The 25,128-nt window shown below is 50.7% G+C and overlaps 1 protein-coding gene across 5 annotated transcripts in view; it reads right to left on the bottom strand.

Moving 5' to 3' along the window:
* Window positions 1-563: 563 nt before the first annotated feature.
* The window catches only part of MARCHF2 (membrane associated ring-CH-type finger 2), a 34,584-nt gene continuing 10,019 nt past the window's right edge, over window positions 564-25,128 (bottom strand). For 4 of the 5 annotated variants that reach the window (XM_005494223.4, XM_074528479.1, XM_005494225.4 and 1 more), the window contains exons 2-5: window positions 22,528-22,747; window positions 18,854-19,049; window positions 6,314-6,523; window positions 564-3,407 (exon numbers count right to left, since the gene is read on the bottom strand). In XM_005494223.4, coding sequence (XP_005494280.1) covers window positions 3,249-3,407; window positions 6,314-6,523; window positions 18,854-19,049; window positions 22,528-22,703 — 741 coding nt within the window. In that variant the 5' untranslated portion in view covers window positions 22,704-22,747 and the 3' untranslated portion in view covers window positions 564-3,248. The remainder of the gene's footprint in view (window positions 3,408-6,313; window positions 6,524-18,853; window positions 19,050-22,527; window positions 22,748-25,128) is intronic. The other variant, XM_026797560.2, reaches the window with a different exon arrangement.

Genomic DNA, 25,128 nt, shown 5'->3' on the forward strand with positions numbered 1-25,128 from the left:
GCACAGCTCGGGCACAGCTCCTGCACATGTGGGCACAGCTCAGACACAGACACAGCTCAGACACAGCTCCTGCACACGTGGGCACAGCTCGGGCACACGTGGGCAGCAGCTCAGACACGGCTCACACACAGTGGGGCACAGCTGGGCACTGCCCACCATGACCCCACCAGGGCTCGCAGACGTGTCCAGCGTCTCCTACAGCCCTGCAGTGAGGGGCTGGGCTCAGGGCCGTGGGCAGGCCTGGGTCAGGCAGCTCACAGGGAGCCTCTGTGGGGCAGCATCATGCAGCATCAGGGTCGCTCCATGCAGCCCCATACACACCCCGGCCCAAAAACAGGGGCCAAAGGACTCTTGACTTGGCCCACGCCAGGCAGGCTTCTGTACACTGACAGAGAAACTGCCCAGAAATGAGAAAAGCCCTGGGTTTTGTCCAACTTTGAAACCTCCTGTTGGGGCCCTGGGGCTGGCCATGGCAGCTGCTGCAGGCAGGGGGTACAGGGGGCTCTCAGGGACGCAGCCTGGGCTCTGCAGCCCTGGCCCCCTCCAATAACAACACAACAGTCCAAAGTTTGTCTCACTTTTATTTACATCATTGCACAGCCCATTTCCCCAGAACGCACTGGAACGTGGTGGGTCAGACACCATTGCCCACATCCACGAGCTGAACATCTCTGGGAAGGAGGACAAGACTCAAAGAGTCACTGAGTCTTGTGGGGGCACATGCAACAACTCCAATTATTGGCAATGACAACAAAGCCAAGGATGCTGAGTGCAGCCACGGCCACACATGGGACCGGGCCCCCACTGCCCCAGCCAAGGGCTTCTGGCTTCCACAGTTGCATATTTGGATTGATGGTGGGTTTCTTAAAGGGAACACTGGCTCCATGAAGTCCTTACCCTGGGGACATGCTATGGGAGAGAGCACCCCTCATCACCTGCCACAACTCGGTGCCTTGTGGGGCCAAGCTCCCGGGAGGCAGCCAGGGCTGGGAAGGTTAAACCCCTCCTTCCATTTTTCTTCACTGGTGATGTCCTGGTGACCAGGGGGTTGTTGGGAAGGGGCTGAAAGAAGGGACACCCAGGACAAGGCACACAGCAGTGGTGCAGAGCCTGCTGCCATGGAAAGGGTGTGCAGGGTGGGATCACCTGCGTGGGAACGGGATGGGACTGGAGCAGGGACTGTGACTGGAGAGGGCTGCAGCAGCCTCTCCACCAAGAGTACCAGAAGCAGAGTAATCCCTGCTTGAGTGCATGACTGGGAAAAGGGCAGACAGCCCAGGGATGTGGAAGAAGGAAGGGGACAGTCGGGGAGCAGAGATGAGCAGCCTGGCTGGAGCAGAGGACATTCACCCACAGTCACACCAGCCCCTCACACTTGGAGGAGAGACCAGTTCAGAGCAGCCCTCAGGGCACAGAGGCTGCTGCACGATGTGTCAGGGTATCCCCGAGCTGCACCTGGGAGAGGGGACAGAGGAGAGCAGACAGACACCAGGGCCAAGGGCTGGAGCAATCCTGTTGGGGAAGTTGGCACACTGGTCCCTGCTGCTCAGGCCAGCAGAAACTTCCAGCTCAGGCTGAGGGAACACACAAGGAAACACATCCTGCTTTGCAGCTAGAGAGGAGGAGGAAGTGCACATGGTGCTTTGAATTCAGGAAATTACAGATGTCCATCTCACAGGGCATTGCACTGATCCACCTGCTTTCAGCAAAGGGGCAGAAGGACATAGTGCATGAGCACCACCACCCAGTGCAAGGACACAGGCCCTCAGAGCCTGCCTCTTGCCTGCTCTCTACCCTCACCACCACGGAGCCAGAGCCCAGGCTCCAGCAAAGCAGCTGCACACACCCCTGGAGCACCTGGCAGGGCAGCATCACAGCCAGTGTCCTCACAGCCTGTGCCACTCAAGGCTCAGGAGAGATCAGCACCAGGCACTGTCTGGCAGGGTGAGGTGGCAGAGGCAAGGACCAAAGCCAAACCAGAGGGACTCTTGGCAAAGGGGGCATTCTGAGACAAAGAGCTTTGAGAACTGCATGTGCTGGAAACACAGGTGAAAGGAGGAGAAGGAGGAACACTGGCCCCACTGGACAAGGGACCCAGAGTGTGTTCTCTGGGGCCAGCAAACTGGGGGGTTTCACTAGAGAACACAACAGGCAGGCAGCGCTACCAGGGATGAACCCAATGCCAGCAGCTCCTCTGGAATGTGCAAATAAAGCGCAGAGACAGCCAAGAGCACCTGCGTCCTGCCAGGGCACGGCCTGTCCCCTAAGGTACGTGTGAAACTGATGCTACAGGAGGTCCAGCCTCAAGCTGGCAAAGGGACATCAGCAAACAGAGACTCCAACTCCCACCTTCTGGGGTTGGGAAAGCTCCTTTCTCAATCTTTGCAAAGCAAAAGGCAATGGTGGGTTTAGCTAGTACAGAGCCATCTCTTCCCACCCTCAGATCCTCCATCCACCTTTGCCAGACAGACCAAGGGCTGAGTGCATCCGAGTCCTGGGGATAAGCCAGGATCTCAAGGAAAGCATTTTGTGAGATCATGTCTGCGCCGGAAAAGATTCTCTCACTCTGAAACTGATTTTGAAATTCTCAAAATTACAGTACTTTACAATACAAAATGTCTCCATTCAGTATTATGTCATTTTACTCCTTCTGGGATTATAATAATTATTAAAAACACTCAACTTTCTAGAAAGGACAGAACACCACAAAAGAGACCAAAGAGTAACGGGAAGGCTGCTGTAGTATATCAAAACCAATTTAGTGCAAAGGAGAAGGGGACTTTCAAGAATGGTTGATGAAAAGTGTTCCTCATACGCTCATTTGGAGAAAAGGCATTGATTTAACCTCTGAATGAGATCAGATTGCCAGCTTCTATCCTGAAGCTTAGAACATCAACACAAAAGGACTGTAACACAATATGCATGGCCATTAAAAAATAATATTATATATAGATATATATATATATATATATATGGAGAGAGAGCGAGGGAGATTTTCCATGTTTTCCATGTATGGTATTTCATTATAGGAAAGCGTCCCTGCAGAGAGGCATTTTCTGCCATCAGGCTCTTTTGGGCCATTTCCCCCACACATGTTGATTATGTGTCTCTTTGCCAAGGTCTAAAGCACGTGCTGAGGGCAGAGTGCCTTTGGGTGGGATGATTGTTTTCCAGTGCCCCCACAGCTGCCACGGTCCCTGGGCCTGTGGGGATGCCCAACCCTGCACCGTGGCCGCCCGCAGGACGGCTCAGACCGTGGTCTCATCCGCGGCCTTCTTCATGAGCTTGGCGGAGAGCAGGGAGTGGGGCACGGGGTGGGGGCTCCGCGAGGCCGGGAGCATCAGCCGGACTTTCTGGTTGGTCCTTCGCCACTCCGAGTACAGCTGGCAGTGGTAGCGGAACGAGACCTGGCGGGCGAGAACGCAGCACTGTCACAACCCTGCCTGCGCTGTCACAACCCCGGCAGCGCTGTTACCAACCCCAGCCATGCCGTCACAACCCTGCCTGCACTGTCACCAACCCCAGCCACACTGTCACAATCCCAGTCACACTGTCACCAACCCCAGCCACACTGTCACAATTCCTGTCATGCTGTCACCAACCCCGGCCACGCTGTCACCAACCCCAGCCATGCTGTCACCAACCCTGCCTGCACTGTCACAACCCTGCCTGCACTGTCACCAACCCCAGCCACACTGTCACGAACCCCAGTCACGCTGTCACCAACCCCAGCCGTGCTGTCACCAAGCCCAGCCCTGCCCTGGAGCACATGCAGGGACACTCGATGCCCACACCCCTCTGCCTCTGGGGACCCTTTATCCTGAGGCAGGGACACAGCAGTGACCCCAGCACGGTGTGGGGCGCTCCGTGTCCCAAGCCTGACAATCAGTCCCTGCCTGGGGACACCAGGCTGAGGGGCACAGCCAAAGGGGCCCTCGGGGCAGCACCAGCAGAGTTTGGGGTTTGCTCAGCTGGGTTTGGGTCCGGGCTGGTGCAGCGTGTGGGGATGAGCTGCACCTCACCCCTTCCATCCAGCCTCGGGCTCCAGCAGCACCCCCAGTGAGCAAAACCAAGCTCTGAACCCAACCAGCCTCCTCCCATCTCACAGACCCTGGGGACCTTCTTCATCCTGCACAAAAACCTTCCCTCCTCTGTCTGCAACAACAGCACAGCAGCTGGACTCATTTTTTCCTGACAACACCGTGGCCTGGGACACTTGTCTACCCGGAGGGAAACAGGGGAGGATGCAAAGGCTGGAGGGACCCAGAGCAGCCCAGCAGAGGCCCGAGATGGCCCTGCAGTTTCAGAGCAGCCCTGCGAGGGGAGCTTTGAGCTTGGCTTAAACACTGAATGCAGTCAGGCACTGATCTAAACCGGGCCTTCTTACGGGAAGCATTTAGCTGGCAACTGGGAAGTACCAGGAAGTGCATCTGACACAGAAAACTCAGTAAAACTGTCACTTCTGGATGGGTCTACGAGACATCTTATGAGAAATGAAGCTGTGCCACTGAGGTAACTGAGCTTACTGATATGTGCACACTCCTCCTTCCTGTTGCAGAGGGATTGTGGCAATAAGACTTTTTGCTGACAAATTCATGTTCCAGTTTTCAGAGAATAGGGAGTTAATGATGGGAACCTCAAAGAAGGCTCCTGATCCTCACAAAGGAGCTGCAGCCTTGGCTACAGTCTCTCTCACAACCCTCACAGTGGTTACAGCCATGAACTCCCTCCCACATATTGTCCTCTTGGACTGCACAGCCCAGGGCTGAACGAGCTGAATATAAATAAAAGGCCTTCACCTAATGTCCTCCTCTGCTCAAGGAAATGTGAAACACAGCAGAATTAGAGCCATTTTAGTCAGGACTTGTTACTGTACAAACATTTTTCCATTTCCTCCAGGTTTCCAGCTCCTCCCCACCAGTCCTGAGATAGAGGAGACGGAGACATTTCCTCTTAAGGTTTCCAATTTTAGCTTGGCTTCCTACAGAAACAAGCTTCATGCAGGAACATGCAGCATGGAAACTTTCCTCCATGCTCCCATGCAAGGAGTGCCTCCAGCTTTGCCCCCAGGCACTCTCAGCCTCAGAGCAGGGGCTGCTGCAGCACCAGCTCATCCTGCCCTGGTTCCCAGGTCTGTGAGGGAGATTGTAAGGAGTGTCCAGCCCCAGGGGAAGGGGTTACTCTGTGAAATTGGAAAATGACATGACAAGGAGATGGACCGGGGAATTTCTATTGCCCACAGGACTCCCAGCTTTCTGGGGTCCCACTATTTCTCCTGCATCAAGTGCACATTTTCCCTTCCCAAAATGATGTTTCCCTGCAAGGAGCTGGAAAAGGGCATTGACAGGGCATGAGCACACAAAGGGCTTGCTTGGAATAGGAGAGCCAAAATCAAGATCCAAACCCAGAAATCCACTCAGCATCACAAGACAAAAGAAGTGAATGGGAAACAGAGGGAAGTCCCTGGCCCAGCAACCCTGGGGCCCTGGGGAGGGACCAGGCAGCCCCACTGAGCCTCCACTTGTGCCACAGGCAAACCTGCATTCACTGTCCTGCCCTTCTCTTCTCCCTGCAAGATGCAAGCTCCTCGCCCCCTAATTCAGCACGTCCAGAAAAGGCATCTGCATGAAGCTCTCTCCCAGCAGGGACCAGTTCAACCCCAGACTGGCTCAAATGCAGGTTCCCAGCAATGCCCAGTGCCCCCCATGCAGCAGTGTGCCAGGGCCACACTGGCTACCAAGCCTTGACTTGGGGCCGACTACACAACCCAGCATCAGAGAGGCCACAGGTTTCCCCAGGCCAGAGAGTTCCTTCCACACACCTTAAAAATACTGTGTAGGAGTTTGTTTAGCTGTGGCCAGAGACCCCCAAGGCCAGTCTGCACCCCAGCTGGGCACAGCTGGTCTGCTCTAAGCAGCAAATCACAGAGGGACATGGTGGTAAATTATTTAGGCATCAAATGTGTTCCATATTTTACTTTTCCCCCGCACTGCCCAGGTACCAAGTTTGTGTTTTTTCTTGAACCACAGATGGGCCACTGCCTGACCCAGCCCCAGCCCCAGCCCCAGCCCCAGCCCAGCCCCATCCCATCTGTGGCTGGTTGGGCTCTGACACTTAGGGAACACAGTCTGGAAAGCAGATGAATGACCAGCAGGTGATTTTCCATTCTCAGCTTGCACATGAAGATAACTAAATGGTCATCAAGTGCAAGAGCCCAAGGTGTTCTCACACAGGGAGGCAGAAATAGCATTGAAGAGGTGTGAGCCAGTGCTCCCAGCTCCTCTGGAGCAGGATGCTGGCAGTTGGCACTTACCAGAGTCCAGAGGACGTAGATGGTGAAAAGTGCTATAGTGAGTGCTATGAGTCCGATGGCCTCCAGGCGGCTGTTGAACTGCAGGTGGTCCTGGGCGCCGCGCAGGCACAGCCAGCCCGAGATGGCTGCCAGGGGAGTGATGAACAGGAAACACACCATGTCACAGAACAGTGTCCTCTTCTCATTGCGGGGCCCAGGGTCCTTCAGCCACTGCGGGAAGGAGGAGAGGGATCAGCCTGGGCCAGGCAGGAGAGCTGGGAGCTCTGGCTGCACTGTGCAGTCTGACTCACACCAACCTTCTCCTAAAGGGAACCAGAGAGTGGCAAGTCTAGGTTCAACAATTAACAAGGGAAATGGAAGAAACCATTAATGAACTTGTACAGGGAAAGGCAGTCATAAATACAGAAGCTCCTGGACTCTCCTCTGGAGTAGTGAGGAGCAGGCACTGCAGGACATCAGTTCAGTAGAGCCTGGCTTAATATGGATCTGACAGGTGTTGGACTACACTTCAACAGAAACAGACCCAGGACTCTAACTGGTGAAGGGGCTGTGGGAAACAGGGGTACTGGGTCTGCAGCAGCAGCAAGGCCAAGCTATGACAGCATCTGTCCCAGATCTAGCCTTGGGCTCCTGTGGGAGAATCACAGCATTTTAGAGTTTCACAGGCAATCTCCAAATGTTTCTTTCTTTTGGGAGTCCTGACTTGCTTCGAGTGTGGGTTCATTTTAGATACTTCAGCAACAGCAATTGTTCTATGTTCCTAGAATTATGTTATTTTCAGCCTTTCCTTTCCTTTTTTAGAATAGCAAGAAGCTGTGATTCCTACAGATACCAAATTGTTACAGCACATCTTTACTGGGATCTGTGTGTGCTGGCCTGCAGATTCTTCCTTCTTCTCCTCACAAACATGACTGCCTCCTTCAGGATTTTTTGAATTTTATTTTTAGATAAGACTTGGAGAATATTATTGATAAGGCACAGGCAGAGCAGGGAAGAGACTATCAGGGTCTGGGCTGTCAGGCCAATCCTCCTGTATGGCACCTGCTTTGGAACAGACAGCTCGGGCAGGGACTCATCTGGGAACTCTGCACACAAAGCTCCTTTCCTACTCAGAATCCACCCTTTAAGGAGCAATACTGACATGGTGGTGACAGGTCTGCAAGAAATGATGAGACCTCAGCAGAGGTGACCTGAGGACATGGCTGGCCAGAGGCATGCAGGCCAAGAGGGAAGCAAGGCAGGGGCCACAGAGGTGAGGGCAGATTTAACTGCAGCAGGGATGTTCAGTGAGACAGAGCAAAAGGGCAAGAATGGCACTGGAAGCAGAGCCAACTTTTGTGGAAATGGGAAAGAGAAGGGGCAGCTGGCAAACGTGGGCATGGAATAGGGGGTGGCTAGGCTGGTTAGAGCCACAGGAACAGCAGGTTCTGCAGCACCTGGGACAGGACACTGAGCTGGCCATGAGCAGAGGGGAGGATGCTGCAGTGACAGGAATGAGCCTGGCCTGGAATTCCAACTGAGAGGATTCATAACCACAGTATTTTAGGGATGTGACCTGAATCATCTGAACACTTCAGTGGTAACAGTCAAGGAACTTTCATTGATTCTAAAGCCATTTGGAGCATGACTTGATGGGCAGACAGCCAGAAGAAAACCTCAAAGAATCACAGAATCACTAAGGTTGGAAAAGACTTCAAGATCATCAAGTCCAACCATCAACCCAGAGCCACCTCCAAACCATGTCCTCAAGTCATCCACATACTTTTTGAACACTTCAAGGGATGGTGGCTCCACCACTGTCCTGGCAGCCAGTTCCAATGCCTGACAACCCTTTCCATGAAGAAATGTCCCTAGTATCCAACCTAAACCTCTTCTGGCACACCTTGAGGTTGTTCACTCTCATTCTGTCGCTTCTTCCCTGGGAGCAGAGCTCGACCCCACCTGGCAGCACCTTCCTGTCAGGGACAGATAACAGAAGGTCTCCCCTGAGCCTCCTTTTCTCCAGGCTGAGCCCACCAGCTGCTCCTGGTACTCCAGACCCTTCCCCAGCTCTGTTGCCCTTCTCTGGACACACTCCAGTGCCTCAGTGTCTTTCTTGGACCAGGCAGCCACCCTGGGACTTGAGGGGGGGCCTCAGCAGTGCCCAGCACAGGCAGATGGCCACAGCCCTGCTCCTGCAGCCACACTGTAACTGGTACAGGCCAGGTGCCATTGGCTTTTGTTGCAGTGTGTTGCAATTTCCTGTTTTAGACTTCCCAGTCCCTTCCCAGGTGTGGCAATACCTCTCTCCCTTCCCCCTCGCCCCCTTGCTGAGTGAGTTCTGTCAATCAGGCTTAACATTCCAGCAAGGCCTCGTGTGGTTGGTCAGGTTCAAAGGATGCCCTTCAGGCCTGGGGTCATTGGCCTGTCTGGGTGTCCCTCGTTCCCTGAGACCCTCCTCCTCCCACCTGGTTGGTGCTCACCTGTCCCTTCCCCTCCCCCTGTCCCTGGGCTTCAATTGAGCCAGGACCATGTGCTCAGCATTCTGTTGGAGCTGTTACCAAGATTCAGATGTCTGTGACCATGGAATAAACTCTGGATTAAACCCTCTGACAGAATCCATCTCCTTTTCCTCTTCACCCTAGCCCGAAGCCCTTCCACCTGAGATAAACTGAGTTTCTACAAGCCTGGGTTTGTTTCAATGCCCAGCTGCAACCTAAAGCCAGCCAAAAGTGTCTCTGAGGTGAAACACCACAGTTGCCGCCTTTGGCCCAGCAGCAAGGGTCAGACGAGCCTGGGCACAATCTACCTGGTAATATTGGGATCTTATTCCAATACAGACCTTCTTGGCCATCTGGCTCACATTCAGCCACTGCTGACCAGCGCTACCAGGTCTTCTCCACTTTCAGAGCTTTCAGAGCAGGCAGAACTGTCATTTGGACAGCACTGGGAGAAGGGAGGCAGACCTGCAGCTCCCCCCTGTATGGCTCTGCAGAGGAATCAGTGTGAGGAGCTGCATGGGGACAATCAACACCACACATGCAGTCTGAGCAGTTCTGGGAGGAAGCGAGGGTGGACAGCAACTCATTGGCACAGGAAAGCTGCTCCCATACACAGGGCTCAAACCCAGCCTTGTGCTGGGCTCCCCCAGTCCAGGGCCAGGACACAGCACTCAGGTGAGTGCCACATCACCCTGTCTGGACCAAGTTCCCTCCAGCAGCAAGCCCAGAGCACCTCATTCTATGCAACAGGACATGCTGGAGCACTTCTGACCCTTGTACAGTAAGAAGCTCAGGCAGATAAGTATTTCACTGCATCTTAATTCTATTTATATTCCTTGTGACTTTTGAAACTCCTTCCTCCTTCCCAAGATGGGAGACAAACATATAAAGGCAGGAAGCAAATTAATTTCCTTTTGAAGCAGTTGATTTACTTTGCCAATATGCACTGACACAGTAACAAAATGGAAAACAATAAGTCACTCTAAGGGTGCAGCATTTCTGGCACAGCAACACTTTGGTGCATATAGGACTTTAAATAAACTTTGCCAACAATACATAAAATGGTCAGGCAGATTAAACAATTTTTGTAGGGAAAACTATCAAGTGAGCATGGGAAAGCAACAAAAGCACAACTTGGTCTTCTTCTAGCAGCTGCCACACTCCAATCATGTCTGAGACTGAAAGGAAAGAGGCAGAGGGGGCTTCTTGCTGCCATTTGGACTATGAGCTGAGTCCCAGATCCTCCTTGCAACAACTTCTCTCTGCTTGTGTGACAGAATTCTGGGTGTAACCATATTTCTTTGTCCTCCAGCATGATCCTGAGGCTTTTCCAGATACTGGGATCAGCAGGGTTGTGGAAAGGAGCTCATTTCTTAGAGCCACAGCAGGGCTGTGGGATGATGAGAAGCTGACCTTTGGGTGCTGCAGTGCCCATGAAGCCTGGGTGAGCCCAAGGGGATGGGAGGCAGGAGGAGAGCAGGCAGTAAAAGGCACCAGGACATCAGCAGCTCCTCTGGAAGCCAAGAGCAGAACTCAAAGCATATCAGAGCAGTATCTCACCCCTCCCAGCACCTGCTGCTCCATGTATCTCAGGGCTGGGCTGCATTCTGCCCCTTGGGGCCAAGGGGAGTGGACAGAAGAGGGACTCTCCCAGCAGCACTCAGCACCTTGCAGTCTGTCTGGAGGCTTAAAAATGGGTGCTTTAAAAATTAGCTTTCATGGATTCTTAGAGCTGACTCACCTTGAGGGGCTGAATGTGAACTGTCAGCAGTTTCATGACCACACCCCATGCAGCACTCAGTGCAGCACAGCACTGGAGGGACCAGCATGGGCTCACATCTCTCCCTGCCCTGCACTGGACCCCTCATTTGGTGGCCATGAGTCAGGACCAGTGTGACCTGCCAGCCCCACCACCAGCCCTGCCAGGGTTCCCCACGTGCTTCACAGCCACAGCACCACACAAGCATTTGGCTGCATTACAAAACATCCCACACACTTTCTGCCCACCAAACAGTTACCCTCTGACTTCTCAGGTGCCTGCTGATTTTCCTTTCACTGCTGACCTAGTGCCTGGCTATAAAAGCCAGAAAAAAAATCACATTAACTCGATCACATCAGCATTATTAGTCCTGTACATGTACTGGGAAACATGTTGAATCAAACAGTACAGCTTCAGATGAAGGACTCTCATATCCCTTCTCTGGGCCTGCACCAAAACCTGTCTGCAGGCCACTGAGCTCCATGGGCAGCCCCAGCAGAATGGTCCTGTCTCCTTCACCAAGGTGGGAAGGGATGTTTTCTGACAGAGTACCCAGAATTCAGGAAGCCAAGACCCAGAAATGCCCCTAGCCCTGCAAGCAGAGCAGTTAAATGCTGCACAAAGCTGCCCCTCTGCAATGTTCCACAGACCTCCACAACCCAAATCTCTCCTTGAACAGCATGGAAGCCTTCCCTACACCCTCAGCTGCTGGGAAGCACAGGGCTCTGGGCTCACCCAAGGGATTTAGGAGCACTAGAAAGGGTGTACAGGAGAGGAACACACCCAAGCAGTGCTGCAGGTCACTGGGACACTTTCCTCCAGAGAGAGCAGCACGAGCTCCCATGGTTGGTGGCACCACGGCAAATGCCACACCATGACACGTGCCAGTATGGGATCACAGCACCTCAGAGAAAGCTCACTGGTCTTCTGGATCAGCACAGCACAGACTGGGCTGGACAAAATGCTGAAGAAGGACAGGTAAGGAAGACTAGTGCTGGTGAGTATCAAGAGTGCAAGGGTATTTCCACAAACAGGCCATTTCTTTATGCAGAGCAGTGCCCAGGACTGCACAGAGCAGTGCCAAGAGGATCTCATGTTGGACCTGTGACCAGCATCTCCAGACAGCAAACTCAAGTAAAGAGAGAAAGGAAAAGATTAGAGGGGTGGGAACTCATCTGGAACCAAGAAGGATTTGTTTCTCACTAGAATCAGGAGTGTAAAAGAGGGGTGCACTGAGCAAGAAGAGAGGTGGGCTGGGGAAGGGCAGAGGAGCACGGACCAGACAACAGTGCAGTGAGTTCAGCAGAAGAGTTCGAGGAAAGCAAAGGGAAAAGTCTGTCTGCAGGGAAGATAAGGCTGGAGGAAGGGTGGGGCAGAGCTTGTATCACAGCTCAATTCTCCGAATGGAGCGGGGACAGTGAGTGCTGAGGCAAAACTCCTTTCCCTAATAACGCAAGCAGGAGTAACATCACAATTCCTGCCTGCCAACCTCCCTTTTCTCTGCAGCACCTCCCACAGCCACAGAGGTGCAGGAGACTCAGGAGACAAAGCAGAAGGACTGCACATGACAGACCCACGCGAGGCGTCCCCCACTCTAGCATAACCTGCAGTCAAGCCACTCCTCAGAGAATTTCAAACACATTTCCTTGTGTGTGACATTGTGTTTGCAAATTGTACTTTCAAGAGACAAAAAAATAATCCACTGACCTACATAAAATATCCAGTTTAAATGAACCAAAAGTGTTAGTAGTCATTGAAAAGTAATCATCTTTAATCAAAATTGCACCATAAACTCCAAGAAGAACAGCAGGAGCAAAAAACTGTAAAGCTCCTGTACAGCACAGCACTCTTGGAAGGAGAAGCTGTTTTGAGGAGGCAAAGGAGCACACCAGAATCACTAAAACAGCCCATTTATAAATAAAGTTATTAAAACACACTGCTGGAAAACACCAGCAGAATTGAAATACGAAAGCAGAATTTTCTTGGGACTCCATGATAAGATTTGCTTGCAAGGACAGAAATAGGGAAACAAAACATGTGGCTGGACTGCTCCAACAGTGACTGGTTCACCAGAGAAATCTTTTTTGGAATTAGTGAGATGTCTTAAATGATTTTTGCCTTAGCACAGGAATTAAATGCTTGCAGAAGCATTATGACCAAGTCCTGCATTGTACTTGTTAGCTTTCACCATGAGGTTATGCTGACTTTCAACCTCCCAGTAATTTTAGCAAAGCCAGAGTCCTTGGTCTCTGAACCAGCAGTTTGTGTCCTCTCAGAGCAGAGACCTGAAACTCCTGGCTCCTCTCCCTGGTATTTACATTATGTGTGAACAAAAACACACCCTTCCTGTGGAGTATGGAGTGATTTTTGCTGGGCCCCAGCAGCTTCTGCTCTGACACCTGCCTGACCTGCAAGCCCAGGACACTTCTGCAGAGACCTGGGCTGGCAGCACAGACCTGGCCCGACCCCTCCCCATGCCAGGACTGGCCTCAGAAACCACAGCTGGCTCACAGCAGAGGCACAGGGCCCCAAACAGGAGTCTTTGGGCTGCTGGGGTGCTGCTTCTCTTCAGCCCAACCAGAAACACTCAGAGGGGACAAAATTAACAACAGCTTGGAGCTTTGATACTTTACAAGCGGTTAATGAACAGAAGAGGGAAATGAGAGCATGGGTGCCACAGCAAAACACATAAAACAAGAGGAAATACCTTTGCTGGTAATCTGGGAAAGTAAAAACGGGCAGGAGTGCGCTCAGGTGCACCAGTACAGACCAACCCACACAGCCCTGTCCCTCTGTGGGCAGTGGGGGGGGCAAGGGCAGAGCTGTGCAGAAGGGCTTGTGGCTGCACAAACACAGCCACACTGTCACCCTTGGCACTGCCTTCTGGAAATGCACAACACATCCAATGCAGTCCCAAACACCTCCATCCACACAGCTCTGCCTGAAATCCCAAAGGGCAAACTATCTCCAGCAGGAAGATCACTTTGTAGAGAAAACAGGTTTGTGATGGATTTTGCCCCAGACCAAAGAGAGGAGTTTATGTGGAAGGGAAAGCATTAAGGACAGAGGCAGGGGAGGCAATATTTTGACTCATACACAAGTTGCCTCGTTCTCCACATGAAGAGGCAGACTCCTCCAGGCAAGCTGACACATCCTAACTCAGCCTTCTAAGGAGGCAAGAATGAATTAATCACAAGAGGTATTCCCTTCTCCATACACTATATAGGACTTTAAAGAACAAGGTTTGGCTGAGGCACATTTAAGCATGAAAGGTTAGGACAAATAAACTCAATTATGCCTACAGAATTGTATGATCACCTGTGGCCTGGGAGAAAGAGCAGTCCAGGCTGCAGCAATCCCTCAGGTCCAAAGGCCTGCACTCCTCCTTCTGCCATGCTCTGGACACCAAAGGTACAGATACTCCCTAAGAAGAATCCTGGGCAGCAATTGGGCATTTCCTGTGCATGATATTATTAGAACAAAGAGGAAAGTAGCTCCTCCAGGAAAACTGTGTCTGCTGTAACTTCTTCAAATACTTCATCTGAGTATCAAATGATGAAATCTTTCAGGGAAGACAGAAATTATTTTGCCTTTTTTGACTGCGCCATGTTGGCTAGAGTGTCCTGGAGTCAGATCACTTTTCTGTAAACACATGGAGGTCTGGTAAATTAACAATCATACAGGAAAACCATCCCTCTCTGAGGCTTGGCCATTTTGTTCTCTGCTGGGGACATGCTCCTCACTCAAGAACCCTGGTCCACAACTGTCTTGTGCTGGAGACCACTTGAGAACCAAGCAGGGCCCTTCTGTCCTCTCACACCACAGGCAGCAGTGTCCTGCACCTCTGACTACAAAACTCTCCACTCAGGGCTGCAGGTCAATTCTCCATCTACATCTCCACCTGCATGTTCCAAACATGTCCCCCAAAACATGCCCCCACTCAGCCCAGTGATCTCACAGCTGGACAGTTTTCCAAAGCCTTTCATTTTTTTTAGCTTTCAACCATCTTGTTAGTTAAAAAATGGCTCAGCTAGGCTGGACTGCAGGAGATATTTCCCTCACACCCATGGGCCAGCCTGTGGTTGCCAGAGCTGGCTCTGGGCTCAGATGAGTTCCTCACTCTGGGTTCAGAGATCAGGCGTGCTGGCAGTCAACACTGTCACTGTTTTTACATTGAACAGACCACAATATAAATCAATGGCTGCTTAAAGAAAACAAAAATATAATTCTGTTAACAAATTATCTTTAATCCATACTGGACAAGGTTGACACCTGTCCTCTGTAAAAAATGCTGCAAAATTCAATTACTGTTTGTGAAGTGCTTGGATGTCACAGCAATAAGTACCCCAGAGAAGCTTGTGAGAAAGTGAATAGTTTGGTCTTGGTGAACAAGGACATAGCAGGATTAACACAGTTAGCTAGTGAGCATCTTCCATCCATGCACTCCTTCTGGAAGACACAGCCTGTAAGACCACACTGTAACACAGATACACAAGTGGCATGAAGTAAAAACTAAGGGTATTTTGGTCATGGCATTTCCTGACTTCTAAGAAATTAGGAAGTTTACACAGAAGCATTTCAACTTGGCCATGTAGCTTCCCCTCAGTACTCACCAAAATGTCTCCTGGATCCCAAAATCAGCCTCAGACCCTTTCCTTCTGAAGGATCTCAAAAGCACATGACAAAGCCAGTTCTTAATAAAGCTGATGGTCCCTTCCCAGAGCTGAGCTGACCAGTGACTGCTGCAGCTACTATGACCAGCTCTAAGCTTCCCCAGGCTGGAAAGGCAGGACATGGCAGAACCAACAGCAAGAGCTGCTTTCTCCTCAGAGGCCCAGCAGCAGCAGGTACCACATTACCAAATTCCCTTGTGGCCAGGTGACAGCAAAAGAGAGCAAGAATGCTTGGGATAGCATTTCACACATGGGGCAGACCCTTCTGCCATGCAGCATGCCTCTGCACCATTCCTAGTCCTAGTCTCCAGCCATTTATCCTCTGCTCTTAATTTCTATTTTGATTTCACAGCTTTACTTAGGAGCAGTGGATTTTTATCAGGGCTCCTCAACAGCACACTCACCACAAACATCACTTCCCCCAAAGTTTCAAAACTCCCCACCCCTCCTCTCAAACAACCAAGAGGCACAGAACTTCCCAGATAAGGTGGCTGGGGAACTGTGACATTTTTAAATGACTAAGCAGCCTCTTTCCCAAGCCCTCTTCTCAGAAACAGATGAACAACTTGGAGATGACACTTCCCAAAAGTATTTGGTTTGGTATGGGGATGGATTGCACCAGACTGCAGGCAGAGTATTAATGGCAAGTGTCAGCCAGCTGGCCAAGGGGTTATCAGCTCCTCCCAAAGGGCAGAGCCTCTGCTACGAGCAGGAGCTTTCCAAAGTGGTCACACTTGGTCAGTTGGCCTCTAACCCCAGCAAACCTCATGGGATGAAGCACACTCACTGTCATTGCCTCGGCCCAGCAGACTGCAGCGGTGCAGGAGCTCAGAGTGGCTGTAAGAGCTCCCAATGAAAATGAGAAACTGAACTCCAGGTTGCTTTCCCCAGGCTCCAGGCAAGGATCAGAGGGTTTATAGTGGTGGAAGTAATACAACAAAACCAGGCAGCCTTTCAAGCCAGGTGAGCCATTCTGCTCCAGCAGGAGCCATCCAGCCATGGAGTGCCAGGCCCAGAGCACAGGTGCTGATGAGCACACGGGGCTGTGCAGGGCCCCAGCACACCTGAGTGCAGCCACAGCACATTGCTGTAACCCCCCCACTGCCCTCCATCACTGGGGGATGCTGCCAGCCCTGGAAGAGGGGCAAGAGCAGCCCCTGCTATCATGGGCTGTGCCAAACCAGGCTAAATGCTGCTTCCCAAGCCAGGGAAAACATTTCTGCCCCTGAGCTGTGGCAAGGGAACTGCTCTGGGGCTGTAGCATGTCAGGCTCTGCTCTGCAGTGGGGATCACTCTCAGCAGCCACCTGGTGACTTCCATCACAGGCTTACCAGCCTGCAGGCTCACAAGGCACTTCAGGCAAGCTGCTCCCCAGCAGACACCTCAACAGAGTACATCATCTCCTTCACTGTGCTCACAGACAGTCCAAATACACCAGAAGTAGTAAGCCACTGGAATCCCAAAGCCTTTGCCAGCTGGCAGTAATGGCTCAAGAAGTCCATTCCTCTCTGAAAACACAGTGGCAGTTCTCCTGTGCTTGAGTTCATTAAATGCTGCCCACCTATCACCTCTCAGCACTCACAGTTTGTTGATCACCATACCCTTATAGGCTCTAGTCCAGAGGGGCTTTTCACAAATTTCAACAGGAACTAAAATTGATTGTCCTGGAATGCTCATTTACCCACACTGAAATACAGACAAGACTTTTCTGTCCCACTCTCCCAGCAAGCTCCTCATGCCAGATGGAGGCACAGAGTTGGTGTCACAGGAAAAACTCCTCCAATAGACACTTGCCTTTGAGCTTTTATTTGAGTGTGCAGTTTTCCAAGCCTATGCTTGTTATGAGGTGCCACAGCATCATGAAAGATGGCTGAACACACTCCCACGTGTTTGTTTCTGGCTACGAATATTTAATATTTATACACCAGCTCTTAAGCTAAAACATCTGAGACCTGCACTCACAACTTGGCCTGCATAAGCCCTAGCAAGATCACTGCCCCTGTGCCTGCACTGAGTTCTCAAAGCCAACAGCCTTTCCTAGATATTTTAAAGTAGTGTTTTGCAACCTCTGAAACCACTGTTTGAGAGATACTGGCCAAAGCACCAATTTATATGTCTGAGCAGCTGGGAGAGAAGCAGTAAGACCCCAACAGCAGTAACCACTGAGGTAATGGTCACACAAATTACTGTGTTAGATACCCATGGTTTGGGTTAGCACTGCAGGCTAAAGCCTGCTCCTGTCTGGGGCTGTCCAGTCCATGGCAATCAGTTGTAAGTTAAACAGTCATTAAAACTTAGTATCTACTTTGCAAACTGAAGCTTGAATGCTTCCCCAGTTGGTGGACTCTTTTCCACTCGAAGGTTCACTAGGAGAAGATGGGAGTATGAGAAATAGATCTGGGGACTCTGGAAAGGAGGATGGGAAAAATAGTTTCCAGAGGGAGGTGGGAAGAGGAAAGAAGCAACCTCTGGAATTAATGGGAATGGAAACAGAAATGTGGAAAGCAACTTAGAATTCCAGTTGTGACTCAGTTTTGACCTAACTGATGGGGCAAGGGGCAGGAGAGAGTGGACAAAAGCAGCCACCATTACAAATCTGAAATAACCTGCCTCCACACATGCTCTGGTAGCAGGTAGTGACAAATCCCTGACAGCTGCCAGGTAACAGGAGTGTGTTGCTAAGATCCAGCTCCCAGAGCTCCCACTGGCTGATGGCTGCAGGAACCTGGGACTCCCAAAACTGTTCCGTGTAAATGCCCAGCTGCAGAGTGACACTTCTCTGTGTTGAAGGAACCCCCGAGCCAAGGTAGCAGCACACTGACACAGCAGAGCTCACTCAACTGCAGACATACTGACATCTCTAAAACAAATCCTTAAGCCTTTTGTACTGTACCTCACCTGTTTACTTATTCCTCTTTTGGGGATTACACTTGAACCCTGAGGTCAGACAATGGCCTGGTCCATGCTGCCTTTGTTCCCAAAACAAAAAACCCCAACACACCAGGCAGAGCCTGCACTGTGTGTTCCAGCTCTGGGAGCTGAGGGACTGATCCCCTGTGGTCGACACAGAGAGGAACATGAGGAGCAGCTGAGCCCTGTCCTGTTTCCTCCTTCACCTGGGAGGAGCACAGAGCAGCAGGAAGGAGCAAAGCCTGAAGGTCTTTTACAAACAGTATCAGCAATCACCACATCTCACTTTTCAGAACAGAACATGACAAGGAAGGCACATGCAAGAGAGCTGCACTAATCTAAGAATGAGGTAAGATTAAAACCAGGAGCAAAAAAAAAAAAGAATATTTATGAGAACTTATAATTCAGTCAGTCATGTTGTGACACCTGCAATTTGATGCTCAGGCATTAAAGCACAGCCAAAAAAGCACAGTGCTTGCCACTGGCAGGTGGGCATGTGGGCAGGTCACAGGTAGGAGCTGCCCCAAACACCACTACTGCATGTTTGCAACTACCTCACTTGGTCTGACAAGGGACTTGATCTCTTCAAACAGACTCTTCTTTGTGAGTACAAAGGTACTGCAAGGAGGAGGAGACACCAAGAACTACAAGAACAGTAGGGCAATCATTTTCTCTCAATTTATATGGAAATAAAAATGAAGCAGGAAGAAAATTGTACCTCTGTCAAGGGTCTTGGTCTTCTTTCTACAACAAATTCTGTGTGGCAGAGCTCACAGTAACTTGTGTTGGAGGAGGATAACCATTTTTCCAGGCAGCTCTTGTGCACGGTGCCCAGTGTTCCTGTGCAGTCACACGGGGAAAGCAGTCCCTCCCCATTTCCACCTTCATGACAGATTCGACAGATGGGACCATCACTAAAGAAGCAGAATGAGAGACAAACAGAATGAAATCACAGTCAGAGCAGGCAGAACAACACTGCCATAGGGTCTGGTCCCACCAAGCCCCAGAAAGGCACATGAACAGCAGGCAGTGTGTGGCACAGCATGCCAGGAGCCTGCTGCAGCAAGAAACCACTCTCAGGGGACAATGGAGGTGCTCAGGACATTTCAGATAATTTAAAATCTGGAAGACTCATAACAACAAGAGAAGATGGCACATCAGCCTGGCCAGCTCAGCTGGCCCCAGAGGTGAGTGCAGTGCACATCCCACAGCCTTCAGCTCTGCCCACAGTGGGCAGGGGCTGATACCAGACCCAACACCAAGCCTGAAGCACTCATGCAGATCCAGACACTCACAGCAAAGCCAAATGACCCACAGCAGTCACAGCATGCCCCAGCCACCTGCAGCTACTCAAGAGGCTGGCAGTCAGGTCACATTTACCACATCACCTACCCACTCTCAGCCCACCTCAGCTCTGCAGCCTGGGCTGAGCAGGAACTGCAAAAGGAACAGCATTATTTCAAGAGACAACTGAACTGACCCTGGAAGCTCACCTCCCCAAGAATACAATATATTTCACAGCAGGCATGCACCCAGAGCAAGGTCTCCAGCATACAAACCCTCTGCCCATCACTGCACAGTAACTCTCCAGCATCCTGTGGGCACACCCTGCCCAGACAGCAACTGCCCTGCAGAAATGCTTTGGTGCTTCAGGAACACTTCCTTGGCCACAAATTCCAGCTACAGAATCACACAGAACCTCACAGAACCACAGATATCTACCAAAGCAACTAACAAATATTTTCAGAGACACTTGCAACCTTCCCCACAGGAGACCAGAGCTGCTCATCACACTGAAAGCATCCATCTGTTCCCACAATATTTCTCACACCTTCAGCTGGCACCACTGACTGAACAATTAGTGCTACACCTTTCACTAAACCAACTTGCTCAAGGCCCCAGCCCACCTGGCCTGGAACACTGACAGAGATGGGGCATCCCAGCTGGCACCGGCTTGCTAGCAGCCCTGTGCCATGCCAGCCCCATGATGAGGATATTCTGGGCTCCCTGGGAAGCCCCAGATGGCTGCAGACACCACAGTTTGCTGTTCTCAGCAGTTCCATTAATTTCTTCAGCATTCACCAATCACTGAGATCATTTAGGAACAAAATGCTGGACAGCAGAGGCCCAGGGCAGGACTGCCTGCCCTGGACCATGGAAACCAGGCCCTCACTAGTATCTCATTTCCCACCTTCCAAACAGCCATTTCTTTCATACAGTTTTCCTCTTACATCCACAGCTGCTCAGATTTGGGGGGTGTGAGAGGGGGTGAAAAAGGAACATCTTTGTTTCAAAGTCCCTATTGTAGTTATCTTGAAATCCAGGTGAGTGGTATCAAATATCACCTTTTCCTAGATACTGCTGACAGAACAAAAAAAGCCACACTGAACCCATATCATAGTTCACACTCAACTGCTATTCTGGCTTTAAAAAACCCCACCTGACTGCAGAAGTTTGTGGGATTGCAACACAACAGCCAAAGCCACCTTCAAAACCAGCAGCACCACCTCCCTTAGTTTGCATAGAAAGCAAGAGTGGGACATGGAAGCACAGTTCAAGGAAAAGGAGCACACCGGGGAAGAAGGTTGGTGAGACATAAGGCAAAGAGAAGAAAGAGCCAGCAAGGAAGTGCATGTCAGTTCACTAAAGGAGAAGCAAGATTCCTCAGCAGATCTCTACCACAGGAGATCTCTACCACTTTCAATTCAGTATTTAGCTGGTTTCATCCCAATTGGACTTCTATTCATATTTAGGGCTGCAAAGCAAATTACCCAATGTACACCATCCCCTTCTCTCTCTGCCCAACCTCACTGGTGAACCACTGACCCACGTTCTCTCCTCCTTTTTACATGCCTTTTATTGAGGGGATTTCTTCAGCCAAGACAATCCCTGCAAAAGGTGCAACAGGAGTCTGGGAAGGTGGTGGAAACTTCATCCTCAAAGATCCTGGAAACTACATCCGACAAGACTCTGAGCAGGCTTGCTCTGAAAGGAAGCTGGACCAGACATCCTATGGAATTCCCTTCCAATTTGAATTATTTGATGATTGTGCAACATTCATTGCCATAAAATGCTGTACCAGAACAGCGTGCACACAGAGCCCTAGTGACACAGACAGACAATCCCCTACAGCCTCCAGTGCTCTCATGCATCTGCCATTTCCTAAGAAAAGCATCTGTAAGTTATTTCACCCGTTCTCTTCCTGTTTGCGAAGTTTCATATTTCCAGAACATTACTATAACCTTGGCTATCAACAAACAACCCAAAATGAAAAAATTTGCTGACAGTGTGTGAAAAGAATTCTTATCAGACTTCATTTTCCTTCCTTCCTTTCCCCTGCCGGGTGGGGACCCGCTCACACTCCCACATGATGCACTCTCAGACACAGTTTTCCTGAAGGCTGAAGACACCTCGGATTGGTAATTCAACATTGCAGTGCAGTCACACTGCTCTTGGCTTTGGTGTGCTAAGTGCTGCTGACAAGGAAGACACTGAAACCCACTACCACAAGAAACAAACTGGTGTCCATGCAGAAACATAAGGAATCATTATGGGTTGACCCTAAACATTAAACCCTAAAAACATGAGGGTTTTAAAACCTGTTTCCAGGCAGTTTTCCCACACAATTATTACACCCCCACAAGTTCTAAAGGGTTAAACAACTTCTCACCCTGACTATCTACTGCCAGAGAGCAAGTCCAGTTACTTTCACATTTTTATTGACCTGCTCCAGGTTTGCTGCAATTATGTTTGCCTCTATTCTCATCCAGCTTTCCTGCATCCCTCCCCCATGTCTGCAATCACTGCTTTTGTATCACACAAATGTTTGACCAAACTCATTGAAACAAGTAACAACAGCTGTTCAGACAGGATTTCTGAACACAAAATGCGACAGCTCTCAGTAGATGGACTGAACAATGCTGCCAAATGTCCTCTACTCTGGAAGCGACTCAAAATAAATGACAAGAAGTCGCATCAGGAGGAGTCTGAACTAGTGAAGCTGCCACGTGTCCCCCCCTAGCAACAGCTGGATGCGGTAGTTCCTGCAACACAAACACCGTCCCCTCCCTGCGGCTGAAGATCAACACCACGCCTTCGCTCCATGGACGCTCCTGAACGAGGGCTGCGCTCCCCATGCCCAGCACAGTGCCCGGGAGCAGGGCCCGGGCTCAGCCCCCGAGGCCGGGAGCGCAGCGCGGCCGGAGGCGCTGCCCGCGCCCTGAGGGCGGCAGGAGCCGGCTCAGGGCCCTGGGAGCGGCCGGCCCCGCGCAGCCCCGCCCGCCATCAGCGCCCCGCAAACTCCTTCACACAACGAGACTCTGCTGTGCCCCTGCCCCGAGCCAGGGGAAGGGCCCAGCCGCGGCTCCGAGCCCGTCCCTGCAGCAGCCTCACCTCTGGGCGCCCAGCGCCTTGATGACGGTGGAGAGGAGCCGGCCGTCCTTGGCCGTGACCTGCGTGATGTACTGAGGGCGGCCCATATCCGACTCCTCCACAGACTTGGACAGGGCAGCGCTGCCCGGGCAGTCGCACAGGGAGCCGGGGAGGTGGCAGCAGTCGCCTGTCGTCATGGCAGCTCTGGGCCCCGCTGTCCCGGGCCCGGCACCCGGGAGACCTGCAGGAACAGCACCGCAGTCAGATCCAGAACCCCGGAACCCCCAGCCCCTCACGGTCCTCCAGCCCCACTCGCGCCAAGAGCGCCCCAGGCCCCAACACACGCGCGTTTTGTGTCTTCTGTCCCCTTTAACAGGCTTTGTGAGGCTGCCTTACCATAACATTAAGGCTCCAAGTGTTCTACTTACATAACTTACCATCAGAATTGCAAATCTGCCTTTCCCAGAGAGAATTCCTGGTAACCACCCTTTAACCTGATGAAGCCTTTCAAACTGAATGTGCTGATACAGAGATGGGGAAGGCAACCAGAAGCCCCACTGGCCTGTGCTGCTCTGGCTACAGCCATCCTGAAAACTTACATTCATACTCTCCATAAATACAGCAAAGTTTCACCTGAACAGGGCACCTAAACCAGTTTAGGTGGCTGGGTTCAGGAGGCTCTTCTCAGCTGCCTTCAGAAGCTTCCTGAGCACTTGAAGGCCTGTCCAAGCCCAAAAGGCTCTCCCATCCCATCTTTGATGTTTTTTCTCCTTATTTCATTGAAGAAATACACATGCTCCCATTTCTACATCCACTGTGGTACATCCCAGCAGTGAATGTGTGGACATGGACATCCCAAAACCATCAAAAATGCTCCTTGGGAAGGGCACCAGGCCAGCCTGACTCCTTTCCCTTTCAACTGTTCAGACCAACCACGACTTTCACAAGAGCCACTTGCAAACAGCAAAGCACACCAGCACATTTTCAACATTCACCCAGCAAAGAGAAGACACGGAACAAACAGCAAATGCAAGAAATGGAGGGAAGGTGCAGAGAAAAGCCCAATATGGCAAACCAGGAGCTGGCTCTGATGAGCCACATGTGGAAATGAGAGCTTTTGCCTTTGAGGTAAGGCAGCAGCTCACCCAAGCTGCCAGAAACAGCCATGTTCCTGCCTGGCCAGGGTATCTCATCCCCAAAATAGGGTATGCTCTGCAGATTTAGAAAAATCCTGGTTTTGCCAATCGCCTTTAACCTGGTCGCTGAGAGGCAGCTGTGCAGAAATAAAGAGCTGAGGTTACAGTGAGTCACACTGAACACAATCCAACAACATTGTACTGCTGGTAAAACCAAAATCCCTGTGTCTGTAAACAGGACTGCCTTATGTAAGGCACGCACAGTAATCCCTGTGCACCAGCACTGCTGGGATCAGAGCTGGAATGCTGCCTCATCCTGGTGGCTGGATTTCAAGATGAAATAAATCCATAAAAGAAGTTCAAATGAAAGCAATAAAAAGGAAAAAGGGGGAGGAATAAAAGGAAATAAAACAACTACAGCCCCAAATAAGATATATGAAAACAATTAGGTTTGTTACGTTTCGGGGGAGTGGGGGGGAATCAGCAATCCTTGCCTCCTGGGGGTAGGAGCAGGCAAACAAACCTTCACCATCCCATCCAAGGAAAGGTTTTTGTTTTGAGATCTCTGAGCACAACAACAGGAGTCAAACATTCTCATGAAACTGCAGTTCTGTCAGGTTCAACTAAGCCAAAATCTAACAAAAATAACTAAAGAAAATAAGGGCTTGTTCCTGGTTGGAGGCTTGGCCACACTACAGAGGAAAAAAGCCAAAAAGCTGGTACAAGAACATGATGCTTGAAGCCCTGAAAACACTCATTTGGGTAAGCACAAGTGCTTTGTCATGTCTTGGAAATTGAGCAACTCACACAACCAAGGGCTTCATGTTCAGGACAGCTTCCTTCACATACATGCATTCAAGAGGGAGAGAGCCCTTCTCTGGTGTCTCAGAACCAGATCCTAAGAATTCCCTCACTTTACAGAATAGTTTCTAATTTCTAATAGAAGACTTTCTAATCTCTTTTTCAAAGCTGCTCTTGATAACTATCTGTAATCCTTCCTTCGCATCTGAGCAGGAATAAGCTTGAGCTTGTGGGCAGGTGAATCCTCTTCAACATGAACTTGAATCTTTTCATCAACTTAAAAATTAACTTGATAGACTCAGCCTCTCTCTCCACCTGTGCAAAGAACACACAGAGTTAGAGCTACTTTTCTTATTTCTCCTCCTCAAAGAAAAGGCTACAAACTCTCCAGCTGCAAGAGCAAAAAGTAAGATGATAAATGCTATTGGAATTACTTAAGTCAGCTGTCCCGCAAATTAAGGAGTTCTATAAAATTAACAACCTCTTACTGAAACAAGCATGAGAAGATATATGCTTTTAATAAAAAGGTCAGTTCCATTTGTTTGGCCAAAATGTTGTTTATTTTAAAGTTCAGAGGAAAAAGTCGATTCTGCATACTGGAATAAAACTGCCCTCACTGACTGTGTCCTGGGAGTATTTATACTGAGGCTCTTTGTGCTCCACATCTGACAGACACAGGCAGCCC

Source organism: Zonotrichia albicollis, chromosome 29 (genome assembly GCF_047830755.1).
Source record: "Zonotrichia albicollis isolate bZonAlb1 chromosome 29, bZonAlb1.hap1, whole genome shotgun sequence".
NCBI classification, from domain to species: Eukaryota; Metazoa; Chordata; class Aves; order Passeriformes; family Passerellidae; genus Zonotrichia; species Zonotrichia albicollis.